This window comes from Salmo salar, chromosome 18, assembly GCF_965601325.2.
Source record: "Salmo salar chromosome 18, fSalSal1, whole genome shotgun sequence".
NCBI classification, from domain to species: Eukaryota; Metazoa; Chordata; class Actinopteri; order Salmoniformes; family Salmonidae; genus Salmo; species Salmo salar.
The window spans coordinates 83,528,036-83,547,163 of NC_138308.1; the positions used below are offsets into that span (position 1 = coordinate 83,528,036).

At 41.7% G+C, this 19,128-nt stretch overlaps 2 protein-coding genes and 4 non-coding genes across 6 annotated transcripts in view; all 6 read right to left on the bottom strand.

Annotated features, from left to right (window-relative positions):
* Nucleotides 1-19,128, bottom strand: part of LOC106591277 (immunoglobulin superfamily member 1) — a 102,573-nt gene that overhangs the window by 9,010 nt on the left and 74,435 nt on the right. The gene's annotated exons all lie outside the window — the stretch shown is intronic.
* Nucleotides 1-19,128, bottom strand: part of LOC145861833 (neural cell adhesion molecule 1-like) — a 43,241-nt gene that overhangs the window by 8,322 nt on the left and 15,791 nt on the right. Inside the window, exons 4-6 of the mRNA XM_082965446.1 lie at nucleotides 9,699-9,983; nucleotides 5,783-6,067; nucleotides 1,867-2,151 (exon numbers count right to left, since the gene is read on the bottom strand). Of these exons, the coding sequence (XP_082821572.1) occupies nucleotides 1,867-2,151; nucleotides 5,783-6,067; nucleotides 9,699-9,983 (855 nt within the window). The remainder of the gene's footprint in view (nucleotides 1-1,866; nucleotides 2,152-5,782; nucleotides 6,068-9,698; nucleotides 9,984-19,128) is intronic.
* trnat-ugu (transfer RNA threonine (anticodon UGU)) lies at nucleotides 280-356 on the bottom strand. The gene has a single exon. It is a non-coding gene; the product is annotated as a tRNA-Thr (tRNA).
* Nucleotides 4,283-4,359, bottom strand: trnat-ugu (transfer RNA threonine (anticodon UGU)). Its single transcript has one exon. It is a non-coding gene; the product is annotated as a tRNA-Thr (tRNA).
* trnat-ugu (transfer RNA threonine (anticodon UGU)) lies at nucleotides 8,199-8,275 on the bottom strand. The gene has a single exon. It is a non-coding gene; the product is annotated as a tRNA-Thr (tRNA).
* Nucleotides 11,966-12,042, bottom strand: trnat-ugu (transfer RNA threonine (anticodon UGU)). The gene has a single exon. It is a non-coding gene; the product is annotated as a tRNA-Thr (tRNA).

Below are 19,128 nucleotides of genomic sequence, written 5' to 3' on the forward strand. Positions count from 1 at the left end.
AGGGTATAGTTCAGTAGAGCACAGTACAGTAGAGTAGGGTACAGTTCAGTAAAGTACAGTACAATAGAGTAGGGTACAATGCAGTTGAGCACAGTGCAATAGAGTAGGGTACAGTTCAATAGACTACAGCACAGTAGAGCAGAGAAGGGTACACTTCAGTAGAGTACAATAGAGTAGTCTACAGTACAGTACATTTACATTTTAGTCATTTAGCAGACGCTCTTATCCAGCGCGACTTACAGTAGTGAATGCATACATTCCATACATTCTTCTCCGTACTGGTCCCCCGTGGGAATTGAACCCACAACCCTGGCGTTACAAACACCATCACTCTACCAACTGAGCCACACGGGACCAGGGTACAGTACTGTCGAGCAGAGTACAATATAGTAGGGTATAGTACAGTAGAGCACAGTACAGTAGAGTAGGGTACAGTTCAGTAGAGTACAGTAGAGTACAGTACAACAGAGTAGGGTATAGTTCAGTAGAGCGCAGTACAGTAGGTAACAGTTCAGTAGAGTATAGTGTAATACATTCAACTAGAGTAGAGTACAGCTCAGTAGAGTACAGTAGAGTAGGGTACATTACAGTAGAGTACAGTACAATAGAGTAGGGTACAGTACAATAGAATAGGGTTTAGTTCAGTAGAGCACAGTACAGTAGAGTAGGGTACAGTTCACAGTAGAGTACAGTGCAATACATTCAACTACAGTACAGTAGAGTACAGTTCAGTAGAGTACAGTAGAGTAGGGTACAGTACAGTAGAGCACAGTTCAATAGATTAGGGTACAGTTCAATCGAGCACAGTACACTAGAGTAGGGTACAGTTCAATAGATTACAGTACAATAGAGTAGGGTACAGTTCGGTAGAGCACAGTACAATAGAGTAGAGTACAGTACAATAGAGCACAGAACAATAGAGAAGGGTACAGTTCAGTAGAACACAGTGCAACAGAGTAGGGTACAGTACAATAGAGCACAGAACAATAGAGAAGGGTACAGTTCAGTAGAACACAGTACAATACATTCAACTAGAGTACAGTAGAGTAGGGTGCAGTTCAGTAGAGCACAGTAAAATAGAGCAGGGTACAGTTCAGTAGAGTACAGTACAATAGAGTAGTGTACAGTACAGTTGAGTACAGTAGAGTAGGGTACCGTTCAGTAGAGCACAGCACAATAGAGTACGGTACAGTACGGTATAGTACAGTATAGTAGGGTACAGTTCAGTAGATTACAGCACAATAAAGTAGGGTACAGTACAGTAGAGTAGGGTACAGTTCAGTAGAGCACAGCACAATAGAGTAGGGTACAGTACAGTATAGTACAGTAGAGTTGGGTACAGTAGAGTAGAGTAGTATATAGTAGTATTATTGTTTTGGTCAAATTGATGTCAATGTTTGGGGTCTTGGAGGGTTGGAGCCCCCTGTTGGCTATTCATCTCAATACTCTACTCTTTTTCCTGAAGTGTCCACTACCCACATGGTGGTCCTCTGTAACACAGTTGGTAGAACATGGACCATGCAACATTAACATGTAGATGTGCTGCCCGTGTTGTAACAGACACCATAATGGCACAGATACAAAGATGGAACCTCTATATAAATGTTTTCCTTTATGTTCAAACATGAAGTTTAGGAGTCAGTGTACAGGACAGACTCTTCTCAATAGAAATAGGTGTATAAACAATGACTCTGTACTATAATAAATTAACAATGTGTTTGTTATTGATTCACAGAACAACAGAAAATATTTCCCTGTCCCAATCATTTTTAGAGCTCACTGTAACTAAGAATTCTGACATGCAGACCATGATTGACTCAATATAAATAGTCAACAACATCAATAAAGCACAACAAAGTAACTCACCTTTTACAGTGAGAGAGACAGGATCACTTGGTTGTGAAGATGTGGGTCTAGACACTCTGTTCCCTTCACACCAGTACCGACCCTGGTCAGACTCAGCAGCTCTCCTGATGGTGAGGGTGTCTCCTGTTATAGTGTGTCTGACAGACTGGGACACTACATTATAATTCCTGTCTTTGTACCACTGATAGTTCCAGATACTGTCAGACCGCGTTGAACACATCAGAGTAACTGTCTCTCCAGTGTATGCAGTGTTTGGCTTTACAGTCAGAGTAGATTTGGGAAGAGCTGTGAAAATAAAGCACAAAACATCTGGATACATGCCTGGTAATTCAGCTGATGCTGTAACGTTGTGATAAAAGTATATTTTACATATGTTGACTCCATTCAGTTAGAATTTACATACATTTATATAAAGACAAATGCAGTCAGAGCAACAATCTTTCCAAAGTATTGCCTGACTTCAGTAAGTAGTACGGTAACTGTTATTTTAGACATATAAACTATATATGCAAAAGTATGTGGACACCCTTTCAAATGAGTGGATTCGGCATTTTCAGCCACAGCTGTTGCTGACGTGTATAAAATCAAGCACACGGCCATGCAATTTCCATAGACAAACACTGGCAGGAGAATGGCCTTACTGAAGAGCTCAGTGACTTTCAATGTGATACCGTCATAGGATGCCACCTGTCTAACAAGTCAGTTTGTCATATTTCTGCCATGCTAGAGCTAACCCGGTCAACTGTAAGTGCTGTTATTGTGAAGTGGAAACGTCTAGGAGCAACAACGGCTCAGCTGCAATATGGTAGGCCACACAAGCGCACAGAACGATACCGTCAAGTGCCGAAGTGCGGAGCGCGTAAAAATAGTCTGTCATCGGTTGAAACGCTAACTACTGCGTTCCAAACTGACTCTAGAAGCAAACTCAGCACATTAAACGCTCGTCGGGAGCTTCATGATATGGGTTTCCATGGCAGAGAATCTGCACACAAGCATAAGATAACCAATACAATAGAGCAGGGTATAGTTCAGTAGAGCACAGTACAGTAGATTAGGGTATAGTTCAGTAGAGCATAGTACAGAGAATTAGGGTACAGTACAGTACAGTTGAGTAGGGTACAGAACAGTACAATAGAGTAGGCTACAGTTCAGTTGAGCACAGTACAATAGAGTAGGGTACAGTACAGTAGAGCACAGTGCAATAGAGTAGGGTAATGTTCAACAGAGCACGGTACAGTAGATTAGGGTACAGTACAGTACAATAGAGTATGGTATAGTTCATTAGAGCAAAGGTCAGTAGTGTAGGGTACAGTACAGTAGAGTACAGTTGAATAGGGTACAGTACAGTAGAGTACAGTACAATAGAGTGGGGTACAGTTCAGTAGAGCACAGTACAATAGAGTAGGGTACAGAACAGTAGAGCACAGTGCAATAGAGTAGGGTACAGAACAGTAGAGCACAGTACAAACGAGTAGGGTACAGTACAGTAGAGCACAGAACGAATGAGTAGGGTACAGTACAGTAGAACACAGTACAGTAGATTGGGTTACAGTTCAGTACAATAGAGCAGGGTATATTTCAGTAGAGCACAGGTCAGTAGTGTAGGGTACAGAACAGTAGGTTACAGTACAGTAGAGTACAGTACAATATAGTAGGGTACAGTACAGTAGTGCACAGTTCAATATAGTAGGGTACAGTTCAGATGAGCACAGTACAATAGAGTAGGGTACAGTTCAGTGGATCACATTAAAATAGAGTAGGGTACAGTTCAGTAGAGCACAGTACAATATAGTAGGTTACATTTCAGTAGAGCACAATACAATAGAGTAGGGTACAATACATTTGAGTAGCGAACAGTACAGTGGAGCACAGTACAATAGAGTAGGGCACAGTACAGTAGAGCACAGTGCAATGGGGTAGGGTATAGTTAAGTAGAGCACAGTACAGTAGAGTAGGGTACAGTTCAGTAAAGTACAGTAGAGTACAGTACAATAGAGTAGGGTACAGTTCAGTAGAGCACAGTGCAATGGGGTAGGGTATAGTTAAGTAGAGCACAGTACAGTAGAGTAGGTTACAGTTCAATAGAGTGCAGCAGAGTACAGTACAATAGAGTAGGGTATAGTTCAGTAGAGCACAGTACAGTAGAGTAGGGTACAGTTCAGTAAAGTACAGTAGAGTACAATAGAGTAGGGTACAATGCAGTTGAGCACAGTGCAATAGAGTAGGGTACAGTTCAATAGACTACAGTACTGTTCAGTAGAGCAGAGAAGGGTACACTTCAGTAGAGTATAGTACAATAGAGTAGTCTACAGTACAGTACATTTACATTTTAGTCATTTAGCAGACGCTCTTATCCAGAGCAACTTACAGTAGTGAATGCATACATTCCATACATTTCATACATTCTTCTCCATACTGGTCCCCCGTGGGAATCGAACCCACAACCCTGGCGTTACAAACACCATCACTCTACCAACTGAGCCACACGGGACCAGGGTACAGCACTGTCGAGCAGAGTACAATAGAGTAGGGTATAGTACAGTAGAGCACAGTACAGTAGAGTAGGGTACAGTTCAGTAGAGTACAGTAGAGTACAGTACAACAGAGTAGGGTATAGTTCAGTAGAGCGCAGTACAGTAGGTAACAGTTCAGTAGAGTATAGTGTAATACATTCAACTAGAGTAGAGTACAGCTCAGTAGAGTACAGTAGAGTAGGGTACATTACAGTAGAGTACAGTACAATAGAGTAGGGTACAGTACAATAGAATAGGGTGTAGTTCAGTAGAGCACAGTACAGTAGAGTAGGGTACAGTTCAGTAGAGTACAGTGCAATACATTCAACTACAGTACAGTAGAGTACAGTTCAGTAGAGTACAGTAGAGTAGGGTACAGTACAGTAGAGCACAGTTCAATAGATTAGGGTACAGTTCAATCGAGCACAGTACACTAGAGTAGGGTACAGTAGAATAGAAAACAGTACAATACATTCAAGTAGAGTACAGTAGAGTAGGGTGCAGTTCAGTAGAGCACAGTAAAATAGAGCAGGGTACAGTTCAGTAGAGCACAGTACAGTAGAGTTGGGTACAATACATTTGAGTACAGTATAGTAGGGTACAGTTCAGTAGATTACAGCACAATAAAGTAGGGTACAGTACAGTAGAGTAGGGTACATTTCATTAGAGCACAGAACAATAGAGTAGGGTACAGTTCAGTAGAGCACAGTACAGTAGAGTTGGGTACAGTACATTTGAGTACAGTATAGTAGGGTACAGTTCAGTAGATTACAGCACAATAAAGTAGGGTACAGTACAGTAGAGTAGGGTACAGTTCAGTAGAGCACAGCACAATAGAGTAGGGTACAGTACAGTATAGTACAGTAGAGTTGGGTACAGTAGAGTAGAGTAGTATATAGTAGTATTATTGTTTTGGTCAAATTGATGTCAATGTTTGGGGTCTTGGAGGGTTGGAGCCCCCTGTTGGCTATTCATCTCAATACTCTACTCTTTTTCCTGAAGTGTCCACTACCCACATGGTGGTCCTCTGTAACACAGTTGGTAGAACATGGACCATGCAACATTAACATGTAGATGTGCTTCCCGTGTTGTAACAGACACCATAATGGCACAGATACAAAGATGGAACCTCTATATAAATGTTTTCCTTTATGTTCAAACATGAAGTTTAGGAGTCAGTGTACAGGACAGACTCTTCTCAATAGAAATAGGTGTATAAACAATGACTCTGTACTATAATAAATTAACAATGTGTTTGTTATTGATTCACAGAACAACAGAAAATATTTCCCTGTCCCAATCATTTTTAGAGCTCACTGTAACTAAGAATTCTGACATGCAGACCATGATTGACTCAATATAAATAGTCAACAACATCAATAAAGCACAACAAAGTAACTCACCTTTTACAGTGAGAGAGACAGGATCACTTGGTTGTGAAGATGTGGGTCTAGACACTCTGTTCCCTTCACACCAGTACCGACCCTGGTCAGACTCAGCAGCTCTCCTGATGGTGAGGGTGTCTCCTGTTATAGTGTGTCTGACAGACTGGGACACTACATTATAATTCCTGTCTTTGTACCACTGATAGTTCCAGATACTGTCAGACCGCGTTGAACACATCAGAGTAACTGTCTCTCCAGTGTATGCAGTGTTTGGCTTTACAGTCAGAGTAGATTTGGGAAGAGCTGTGAAAATAAAGCACAAAACATCTGGAAACATGCCTGGTAATTCAGCTGATGCTGTAACGTTGTGATAAAAGTATATTTTACATATGTTGACTCCATTCAGTTAGAATTTACATACATTTATATAAAGACAAATGCAGTCAGAGCAACAATCTTTCCAAAGTATTGCCTGACTTCAGTAAGTAGTACGGTAACTGTTATTTTAGACATATAAACTATATATGCAAAAGTATGTGGACACCCTTTCAAATGAGTGGATTCGGCATTTTCAGCCACAGCTGTTGCTGACGTGTATAAAATCAAGCACACGGCCATGCAATTTCCATAGACAAACACTGGCAGGAGAATGGCCTTACTGAAGAGCTCAGTGACTTTCAATGTGATACCGTCATAGGATGCCACCTGTCTAACAAGTCAGTTTGTCATATTTCTGCCATGCTAGAGCTAACCCGGTCAACTGTAAGTGCTGTTATTGTGAAGTGGAAACGTCTAGGAGCAACAACGGCTCAGCTGCAATATGGTAGGCCACACAAGCGCACAGAACGATACCGTCAAGTGCCGAAGTGCGGAGCGCGTAAAAATAGTCTGTCATCGGTTGAAACGCTAACTACTGCGTTCCAAACTGACTCTAGAAGCAAACTCAGCACATTAAACGCTCGTCGGGAGCTTCATGATATGGGTTTCCATGGCAGAGAATCTGCACACAAGCATAAGATAACCAATACAATAGAGCAGGGTATAGTTCAGTAGAGCACAGTACAGTAGATTAGGGTACAGTTCAGTAGAGCATAGTACAGAGAATTAGGGTACAGTACAGTACAGTTGAGTAGGGTACAGAACAGTACAATAGAGTAGGCTACAGTTCAGTTGAGCACAGTACAATAGAGTAGGGTACAGTACAGTAGAGCACAGTGCAATAGAGTAGGGTAATGTTCAACAGAGCACGGTACAGTAGATTAGGGTACAGTACAGTACAATAGAGTATGGTATAGTTCATTAGAGCAAAGGTCAGTAGTGTAGGGTACAGTACAGTAGAGTACAGTTGAATAGGGTACAGTACAGTAGAGTACAGTACAATAGAGTGGGGTACAGTTCAGTAGAGCACAGTACAATAGAGTAGGGTACAGAACAGTAGAGCACAGTGCAATAGAGTAGGGTACAGAACAGTAGAGCACAGTACAAACGAGTAGGGTACAGTACAGTAGAGCACAGAACGAATGAGTAGGGTACAGTACAGTAGAACACAGTACAGTAGATTGGGTTACAGTTCAGTACAATAGAGCAGGGTATATTTCAGTAGAGCACAGGTCAGTAGTGTAGGGTACAGAACAGTAGGTTACAGTACAGTAGAGTACAGTACAATATAGTAGGGTACAGTACAGTAGTGCACAGTTCAATATAGTAGGGTACAGTTCAGATGAGCACAGTACAATAGAGTAGGGTACAGTTCAGTGGATCACATTAAAATAGAGTAGGGTACAGTTCAGTAGAGCACAGTACAATATAGTAGGTTACATTTCAGTAGAGCACAATACAATAGAGTAGGGTACAATACATTTGAGTAGCGAACAGTACAGTGGAGCACAGTACAATAGAGTAGGGCACAGTACAGTAGAGCACAGTGCAATGGGGTAGGGTATAGTTAAGTAGAGCACAGTACAGTAGAGTAGGGTACAGTTCAGTAAAGTACAGTAGAGTACAGTACAATAGAGTAGGGTACAGTTCAGTAGAGCACAGTGCAATGGGGTAGGGTATAGTTAAGTAGAGCACAGTACAGTAGAGTAGGTTACAGTTCAATAGAGTGCAGCAGAGTACAGTACAATAGAGTAGGGTATAGTTCAGTAGAGCACAGTACAGTAGAGTAGGGTACAGTTCAGTAAAGTACAGTAGAGTACAATAGAGTAGGGTACAATGCAGTTGAGCACAGTGCAATAGAGTAGGGTACAGTTCAATAGACTACAGTACTGTTCAGTAGAGCAGAGAAGGGTACACTTCAGTAGAGTATAGTACAATAGAGTAGTCTACAGTACAGTACATTTACATTTTAGTCATTTAGCAGACGCTCTTATCCAGAGCAACTTACAGTAGTGAATGCATACATTCCATACATTTCATACATTCTTCTCCATACTGGTCCCCCGTGGGAATCGAACCCACAACCCTGGCGTTACAAACACCATCACTCTACCAACTGAGCCACACGGGACCAGGGTACAGCACTGTCGAGCAGAGTACAATAGAGTAGGGTATAGTACAGTAGAGCACAGTACAGTAGAGTAGGGTACAGTTCAGTAGAGTACAGTAGAGTACAGTACAACAGAGTAGGGTATAGTTCAGTAGAGCGCAGTACAGTAGGTAACAGTTCAGTAGAGTATAGTGTAATACATTCAACTAGAGTAGAGTACAGCTCAGTAGAGTACAGTAGAGTAGGGTACATTACAGTAGAGTACAGTACAATAGAGTAGGGTACAGTACAATAGAATAGGGTGTAGTTCAGTAGAGCACAGTACAGTAGAGTAGGGTACAGTTCAGTAGAGTACAGTGCAATACATTCAACTACAGTACAGTAGAGTACAGTTCAGTAGAGTACAGTAGAGTAGGGTACAGTACAGTAGAGCACAGTTCAATAGATTAGGGTACAGTTCAATCGAGCACAGTACACTAGAGTAGGGTACAGTAGAATAGAAAACAGTACAATACATTCAAGTAGAGTACAGTAGAGTAGGGTGCAGTTCAGTAGAGCACAGTAAAATAGAGCAGGGTACAGTTCAGTAGAGCACAGTACAGTAGAGTTGGGTACAATACATTTGAGTACAGTATAGTAGGGTACAGTTCAGTAGATTACAGCACAATAAAGTAGGGTACAGTACAGTAGAGTAGGGTACATTTCATTAGAGCACAGAACAATAGAGTAGGGTACAGTTCAGTAGAGCACAGTACAGTAGAGTTGGGTACAGTACATTTGAGTACAGTATAGTAGGGTACAGTTCAGTAGATTACAGCACAATAAAGTAGGGTACAGTACAGTAGAGTAGGGTACAGTTCAGTAGAGCACAGCACAATAGAGTAGGGTACAGTACAGTATAGTACAGTAGAGTTGGGTACAGTAGAGTAGAGTAGTATATAGTAGTATTATTGTTTTGGTCAAATTGATGTCAATGTTTGGGGTCTTGGAGGGTTGGAGCCCCCTGTTGGCTATTCATCTCAATACTCTACTCTTTTTCCTGAAGTGTCCACTACCCACATGGTGGTCCTCTGTAACACAGTTGGTAGAACATGGACCATGCAACATTAACATGTAGATGTGCTTCCCGTGTTGTAACAGACACCATAATGGCACAGATACAAAGATGGAACCTCTATATAAATGTTTTCCTTTATGTTCAAACATGAAGTTTAGGAGTCAGTGTACAGGACAGACTCTTCTCAATAGAAATAGGTGTATAAACAATGACTCTGTACTATAATAAATTAACAATGTGTTTGTTATTGATTCACAGAACAACAGAAAATATTTCCCTGTCCCAATCATTTTTAGAGCTCACTGTAACTAAGAATTCTGACATGCAGACCATGATTGACTCAATATAAATAGTCAACAACATCAATAAAGCACAACAAAGTAACTCACCTTTTACAGTGAGAGAGACAGGATCACTTGGTTGTGAAGATGTGGGTCTAGACACTCTGTTCCCTTCACACCAGTACCGACCCTGGTCAGACTCAGCAGCTCTCCTGATGGTGAGGGTGTCTCCTGTTATAGTGTGTCTGACAGACTGGGACACTACATTATAATTCCTGTCTTTGTACCACTGATAGTTCCAGATACTGTCAGACCGCGTTGAACACATCAGAGTAACTGTCTCTCCAGTGTATGCAGTGTTTGGCTTTACAGTCAGAGTAGATTTGGGAAGAGCTGTGAAAATAAAGCACAAAACATCTGGAAACATGCCTGGTAATTCAGCTGATGCTGTAACGTTGTGATAAAAGTATATTTTACATATGTTGACTCCATTCAGTTAGAATTTACATACATTTATATAAAGACAAATGCAGTCAGAGCAACAATCTTTCCAAAGTATTGCCTGACTTCAGTAAGTAGTACGGTAACTGTTATTTTAGACATATAAACTATATATGCAAAAGTATGTGGACACCCTTTCAAATGAGTGGATTCGGCATTTTCAGCCACAGCTGTTGCTGACGTGTATAAAATCAAGCACACGGCCATGCAATTTCCATAGACAAACACTGGCAGGAGAATGGCCTTACTGAAGAGCTCAGTGACTTTCAATGTGATACCGTCATAGGATGCCACCTGTCTAACAAGTCAGTTTGTCATATTTCTGCCATGCTAGAGCTAACCCGGTCAACTGTAAGTGCTGTTATTGTGAAGTGGAAACGTCTAGGAGCAACAACGGCTCAGCTGCAATATGGTAGGCCACACAAGCGCACAGAACGATACCGTCAAGTGCCGAAGTGCGGAGCGCGTAAAAATAGTCTGTCATCGGTTGAAACGCTAACTACTGCGTTCCAAACTGACTCTAGAAGCAAACTCAGCACATTAAACGCTCGTCGGGAGCTTCATGATATGGGTTTCCATGGCAGAGAATCTGCACACAAGCATAAGATAACCAATACAATAGAGCAGGGTATAGTTCAGTAGAGCACAGTACAGTAGATTAGGGTACAGTTCAGTAGAGCATAGTACAGAGAATTAGGGTACAGTACAGTACAGTTGAGTAGGGTACAGAACAGTACAATAGAGTAGGCTACAGTTCAGTTGAGCACAGTACAATAGAGTAGGGTACAGTACAGTAGAGCACAGTGCAATAGAGTAGGGTAATGTTCAACAGAGCACGGTACAGTAGATTAGGGTACAGTACAGTACAATAGAGTATGGTATAGTTCATTAGAGCAAAGGTCAGTAGTGTAGGGTACAGTACAGTAGAGTACAGTACAATAGAGTGGGGTACAGTTCAGTAGAGCACAGAACAAATGAGTAGGGTACAGTACAGTAGAACACAGTACAGTAGATTGGGTTACAGTTCAGTACAATAGAGCAGGGTATATTTCAGTAGAGCACAGGTCAGTAGTGTAGGGTACAGAACAGTAGGGTACAGTACGGTAGAGTACAGTACAATATAGTAGGGTACAGTACAGTAGTGCACAGTTCAATATAGTGGGGTACAGTTCAGATGAGCACAGTACAATAGAGTAGGGTACAGTTCAGTGGATCACATTAAAATAGAGTAGGGTACAGTTCAGTAGAGCACAGTACAATATAGTAGGTTACATTTCAGTAGAGCACAATACAATAGAGTAGGGTACAATACATTTGAGTAGCGAACAGTACAGTGGAGCACAGTACAATAGAGTAGGGCACAGTACAGTAGAGCACAGTGCAATGGGGTAGGGTATAGTTAAGTAGAGCACAGTACAGTAGAGTAGGGTACAGTTCAGTAAAGTACAGTAGAGTACAGTACAATAGAGTAGGGTACAGTTCAGTAGAGCACAGTGCAATGGGGTAGGGTATAGTTAAGTAGAGCACAGTACAGTAGAGTAGGTTACCGTTCAATAGAGTGCAGCAGAGTACAGTACAATAGAGTAGGGTATAGTTCAGTAGAGCACAGTACAGTAGAGTAGGGTACAGTTCAGTAAAGTACAGTACAATAGAGTAGGGTACAATGCAGTTGAGCACAGTGCAATAGAGTAGGGTACAGTTCAATAGACTACAGTACTGTTCATTAGAGCAGAGAAGGGTACACTTCAGTAGAGTATAGTACAATAGAGTAGTCTACAGTACAGTACATTTACATTTTAGTCATTTAGCAGACACTCTTATCCAGCGCGACTTACAGTAGTGAATGCATACATTCCATACATTCTTCTCCGTACTGGTCCCCCGTGGGAATCGAACCCACAACCCTGGCGTTACAAACACCATCACTCTACCAACTGAGCCACACGGGACCAGGGTACAGTACAGTAGAGCACAGTGCAATAGAGTAGGGTACAGTTCAACAGACAACGGTACAGTAGATTAGGGTACAGTACAGTACAATAGAGTATGGTATAGTTCATTAGAGCAAAGGTCAGTAGTGTAGGGTACAGTACAGTAGAGTACAGTTGAATAGGGTACAGTACAGTAGAGTACAGTACAATAGAGTGGGGTACAGTTCAGTTGAGCACAGTGCAATAGAGTAGGGTACAGTACAGTAGAGCACAGTACAAATGAGTGGGGTACAGTTCAGTAGAGCACAGTACAGTAGATTAGGTTACAGTTCAGTACAATAGAGCAGGGTATATTTCAGTAGAGCACAGGTCAGTAGTGTAGGGTACAGAACAGTAGGGTACAGTACAGTAGAGTACAGTACAATTTAGAAGGGGTATAGTACAGTAGTGCACAGTTCAATATTGTAGGGTACAGTTCAGATGAGCACAGTACAATATAGTAGTGTACAGTTCAGTGGATCACATTAAAATAGAGTAGGGTACAGTTCAGTAGAGCACAGTACAATAGAGTAGGTTACATTTCAGTAGAGCACAATACAATAGAGTAGGGTACAATACATTTGAGTAGCGAACAGTACAGTGGAGCACAGTACAATAGAGTAGGGCACAGTACAGTAGAGCACAGTGCAATGGGGTAGGGTATAGTTAAGTAGAGCACAGTACAGTAGAGTAGGTTACAGTTCAATAGAGTGCAGCAGAGTACAGTACAATAGAGTAGGGTATAGTTCAGTAGAGCACAGTACAGTAGAGTAGGGTACAGTTCAGTAAAGTACAGTACAATAGAGTAGGGTACAATGCAGTTGAGCACAGTGCAATAGAGTAGGGTACAGTTCAATAGACTACAGCACAGTAGAGCAGAGAAGGGTACACTTCAGTAGAGTACAATAGAGTAGTCTACAGTACAGTACATTTACATTTTAGTCATTTAGCAGACACTCTTATCCAGCGCGACTTACAGTAGTGAATGCATACATTCCATACATTCTTCTCCGTACTGGTCCCCCGTGGGAATCGAACCCACAACCCTGGCTTTACAAACACCATCACTCTACCAACTGAGCCACACGGGACCAGGGTACAGTACTGTCGAGCAGAGTACAATAGAGTAGGGTATAGTACAGTAGAGCACAGTACAGTAGAGTAGGGTACAGTTCAGTAGAGTACAGTAGAGTACAGTACAACAGAGTAGGGTATAGTTCAGTAGAGCGCAGTACAGTAGGTAACAGTTCAGTAGAGTATAGTGTAATACATTCAACTAGAGTAGAGTACAGCTCAGTAGAGTACAGTAGAGTAGGGTACATTACAGTAGAGTACAGTACAATAGAGTAGGGTACAGTACAATAGAATAGGGTGTAGTTCAGTAGAGCACAGTACAGTAGAGTAGGGTACAGTTCAGTAGAGTACAGTGCAATACATTCAACTACAGTACAGTAGAGCACAGTTCAGTAGAGTACAGTAGAGTAGGGTACAGTACAGTAGAGCACAGTTCAATAGATTAGGGTACAGTTCAATCGAGCACAGTACACTAGAGTAGGGTACAGTAGAATAGAAAACAGTACAATACATTCAAGTAGAGTACAGTAGAGTAGGGTGCAGTTCAGTAGAGCACAGTAAAATAGAGCAGGGTACAGTTCAGTAGAGCACAGTACAGTAGAGTTGGGTACAGTACATTTGAGTACAGTATAGTAGGGTACAGTTCAGTAGATTACAGCACAATAAAGTAGGGTACAGTACAGTAGAGTAGGGTACATTTCATTAGAGCACAGAACAATAGAGTAGGGTACAGTTCAGAAGAGCACAGTACAGTAGAGTTGGGTACAGTACATTTGAGTACAGTATAGTAGGGTACAGTTCAGTAGATTACAGCACAATAAAGTAGGGTACAGTACAGTAGAGTAGGGTACAGTTCAGTAGAGCACAGCACAATAGAGTAGGGTACAGTACAGTATAGTACAGTAGAGTTGGGTACAGTAGAGTAGAGTAGTATATAGTAGTATTACTGTTTTGGTCAAATTGATGTCAATGTTTGGGGTCTTGGAGGGTTGGAGCCCCCTGTTGGCTATTCATCTCAATACTCTACTCTTTTTCCTGAAGTGTCCACTACCCACATGGTGGTCCTCTGTAACACAGTTGGTAGAACATGGACCATGCAACATTAACATGTAGATGTGCTGCCCGTGTTGTAACAGACACCATAATGGCACAGATACAAAGATGGAACCTCTATATAAATGTTTTCCTTTATGTTCAAACATGAAGTTTAGGAGTCAGTGTACAGGACAGACTCTTCTCAATAGAAATAGGTGTATAAACAATGACTCTGTACTATACTAAATTAACAATATGTTTGTTATTGCTTTGGAATTTGGAGACTTCACAGAACAACACTGTACCAATACTGTCCCAATACTGTCCCAACACTGTCCCAATACTTTAACTAAGACTTATGACACAATATAAATAGTGGCCATCTTTATGACAAAAAACACGAAGTAACTTACCTTTTACAGAGAGAGTGACAGGATCACTTGGTTGTGAAGATGTGGGTCTAGACACTCTGTTCCCTTCACACCAGTACCGACCCTGGTCAGACTCAGCAGCTCTACTGATGGTGAGGGTGTCTCCTGTTATAGTATGTCTGTCAGACTGGGACACTACATTATAATTCCTGTCTTTGTACCACTGATAGTTCCAGCTACTGTCAGACCGCGTTGAACACATCAGAGTGACTTTCTCTCTAGTGTATGCAGGGCTTGGCTTTACAGTCAGAGTAGATTTGGGAAGAGCTGTGAAAATAAAGCACAAAACATCTGGAAACATGCCTGGTAATTCAGCTGATGCTGTAACGTTGTGATAAAAGTATATTTTACATATGTTGACTCCATTCAGTTAGAATTTACATACATTTATATAAAGACAAATGCAGTCAGAGCAACAATCTTTCCAAAGTATGATCTGACTTCAGTAAGCAGTACGGTAACTATTATTTTAGACATATAAACTATATATACAAAAGTATGTGGACACTCTTTCAAATGAGTGGATTCGGCTTTTTCAGCCACACCTGTTGCTGACGTGTATAAAAACAAGCACACAGCCATACAATCTCCATAGCCAAACATTGGCAGTAGAATGGCCTTACTGAAGAGCTCAGTGACTTTCAACGTGACACCTTCATAGGATGCCACCTGTCTAACAAGTCAGTTGGTCAAATTTAGAGCATATGAGCACAGTACAAGAGAGTAGGGTACAGTACAGTAGAATAGGGTAAAGTAGAGTGCAGTACAATATAGTAGGGTACAGTTGAGTTGAGCACAGTGCAATAGAGTAGGGTAATGTTCAGTAGAACACAGTGCAATACATTCAACTAGAGTACAGCAGAGTACAATTCAGTACAGTACAGTAGAGTAGGGTACAGTCCAGTAGATCACAGTACAATAGAGTAGGGTACAGTACAGTAGAGTAGGGTACAGTTTAGTAGAGCACAGTGCAAAAGAGTAGGGTATAGTACAGTAGAGCACAGTACAATAGAGTAGGGTACAGTACAGTAGAGTAGGGTACAGTTCAGTAGAGCACAGTGCAAAAGAGTAGAGTATAGTTCAGTAGAGCGCAGTACAATAGAGTAGGGTATAGTTCAGTAGAGCACAGTACAATAGAGTAGGGTACAATACAGTTGAGTAGGGTACAGTTCAGTAGAGCACAGTGCAATAGAGAAGGGAACAGTAAAGTAGAGTATGGTACAATTCATTAGAGCACAGCTCAATAGAGTAGGGAATAGTTCAGTGGAGCACAGTACAATAGAGTAGGCTACAGTACAGTAGAGTAGGGTACAGTTTAGTAGAACACAGTGCAATACATTGAAGTAGAGTACAGCAGAGTTCAGTTCAGTAGAGTACAGTAAAATAGAGCAGGGTACAGTTAGGTAGAGCACAGTACAATAGAGTAGGGTACCGTTCAGTAGAATACAGTACAATACATTCAATTAGAGTACAGTAGAGTAGGGTTTAGCTCAGTAGAGTACAGTACAGTAGAGTAGGGAACAGTAGAGTAGAGTGCAGTAGAGTAGGGTTTCGTACAGTAGAGGACAGTGCAATAGAGGGTTTAGTTAAGTAGAGCACAGCGCAATAGAGTCGGGTACAGTTCAGTAGAGTACAGTACAATAGAGTAGGGAACAGTACAGTAGAGCACAGTACAGTAGAGTAGGGTACAGTTCAGAAGAGTACAGTACAATAGAGTAGGGTGCAGTTCAGTAGAGCACAGCACAGTAGAGTAGGGTACAGTACAGTAGAGCACAGCACAACAGAGTATGGTACAGTTCAATAGAGCACAGTGCAATAGAGTAGGGTACAGTACATTAGGGTTCAGTTCAGTAGAGCACATTACAATAGAGTAGGGTACAGTTCATTAGAGAACAGTATAGAAGAGCAGGATACAGTTCAGTAGAACACAGTACAATAGAGTAGGGTGCAGTTCAGTAGAGCACAGTACAATAGAGTAGGGTGCAGTTCAGTAGAGCACAGTACAATAGAGTAGGGTACAGTTCAGTAGAGCACAGAACAATAGAGTAGGGTACAGGTCAGAATAGCACAGTACGGTAGAGTAGGGTATAGTTCAGTAGATCACAGTACAGTAGAGTAGGGTACAGTACAGTAGAGTAGGGTACAGTACAATAGAGTACAGTACAATAGAGTAGGGCACAGTTCAGTTGAGCACAGTGCAGTAGAGCACAGTGCAATAGAGTAGGGTATAGTTCACTAGAGCACAGTACAGAAGAGTAGGGTACAGTACAGTAGAGTACAGTACAAAAGAGTAGGGTGCAGTTCAGTTGACCACTGTGCAATACATTCAACTAGAGTACAGTAGAGTACAGTAAAGTAGGCTACAGTTCAGTAGAGCACAGTGCAATAGAGTAGTGTACAGTTCAGTAGAGCACAGTGCAATTGAGTTGGGTACAGTTCAGTATAGCACAGTACTGTAGTGTAGGGTACAGTTCATTAGAGTACAGTGCAATAGAGCAGTATTGTTCAGTAGAGCACAGTACAGTCGAGTAGTCTACAGTACAGTACAACAGAGTAGGGTACAGATACAGTGGGGGGAAAAAAGTATTTGATCCCCTGCTGATTTTGTATGGTTGCCCACTGACAAAGAAATGATCAGTCTATAATTTTAATGTTAGGTTTATTTGAACAGTGAGAGACAGAATAACAACAAAAATATCGAGAAAAACGCATGTCAAAAATGTTATAAATTGATTTGCATTTTAATGAGGGAAATAAGTATTTGACCCCCTCTCAATCAGAATATGTCTGGCTCCCAGGTGTCTTTTATACAGGTAACAAACTGAGATTAGGAGCACACTCTTAAAGGGAGTGCTCCTAATCTCAGCTTGTTACCTGTATAAAAGACACGTGTCCACAGAAGCAATCAATCAATCAGATTCCAAACTCTTCACCATGGCCAAGACCAAAGAGCTCTCCAAGGATGTCAGGGACAAGATTGTAGACCTACACAAGGCTGGAATGGGATACAAGACCATCGCCAAGCATCTTGGTGATCAAGGTGACAACATTTGGTGCGATTATTTTCAAATGGAAGAAACACAAAAGAACTATCAATCTCCCTCAGCCTGGGGCTCCATGCAAGATCTCACCTCGTGGAGTTGCAATGATCATGAGAACGGTCAGGAATCAGCCCAGAACTACACGGGAGGATCTTGTCAATGATCTCAAGGCAGCTGGGACCATAGTCACCAAGAAAACAATTGGTAACACACTACGCCGTGAAGGACTGAAATCCTGAGGCGCCCGCAAGGTCCCCTGCTCAAGAAAGCACATATACATGCCCGTCTGAAGTTCGCCAATGAACATCTGAATGATTCAGAGGACAACTGGTTAAAGTGTTGTGGTCAGATGAGACCAAAATGGAGCACTTTGGCATCAACTCAACTCGCCGTGTTTGGAAGAGGAGGAATGCTGCCTATGACCCCAAGAACACCATCCTCACCGTCAAACATGGAGGTGGAAACATTATGCTTTCGGGGTGTTTTTCTGCTAAGGGGACAGGACAACTTCACCGCATCATTTGACGGGGCCATGTACTGTCAAATCTTGGGTGAGAACCTCCTTCCCTCAGCCAGGGCATTGAAAATGGGTCGTGGATAGGTATTCCAGCATGACAATGACCCAAAACACACGGTGGCTCAAGAAGAAGAACATCTGTGGAGGGAGCTGAAGGTTCGAGTTGCTAAACGTCAGCCTGGAAACCTTAATGACTTGGAGAAGATCTGCAAAGAGGAGTGAGACAAAATCCCTCCTGAGATGTGTGCAAACCTGGTGGCCAACTACAAGAAACGTCTGACCTCTGTGATTGCCAACAAGGGTTTTGCCATCAAGTACTAAGTCATGTTTTGCAGAGGGGTCAAATATTTGTTTCCCTCATTAAAATGCTAATCATTTTATAACATTTTTGACATGCGTCTTTCTGGATTTTTTTGTTGTTATTCTGTCTCTCACTGTTCAAATAAACCTACCATTAAAATTATAGACTGATCATTTCTTTGTAAGTGGGCAAACGTACAAAATCAGCAGGGGATCAAATACTTTTTCCCCCCACTGTAAGTTGAGCACACTACAATAGAGTAGGGAACAGTACAGTAGAGCACAATACAATTGAGTAGGGTACCGTTCAGTTGAATACAGTACAATACATTAAATTAGAGTACAGTAGAGTAGGGTTTAGCTAACTAGAGCACAGTACAGTAGAGAAGGGAACAGTAGAGTAGAGTGCAGTAGAGTAGGGTTAAGTACAGTAGAGGACAGTGCAATAGAGGGTTTAGTTAAGTTGAGCACAGTACAATAGAGTAGGTTACAGTTCAGAAGAGCACAGTACAATAGGGTAGGGTACAGTACAGCACAGCACAGTGCAATAGAGTAGGGTACAGTACAGTACAGTAGAGTAGGGTACAATAGAGCAGGGTACAGTAAATAGAGGACTGTACTGTTCAGCAGAGCACAGTAAAATAGAGTAGGGTACAGTACGGTAGAGTA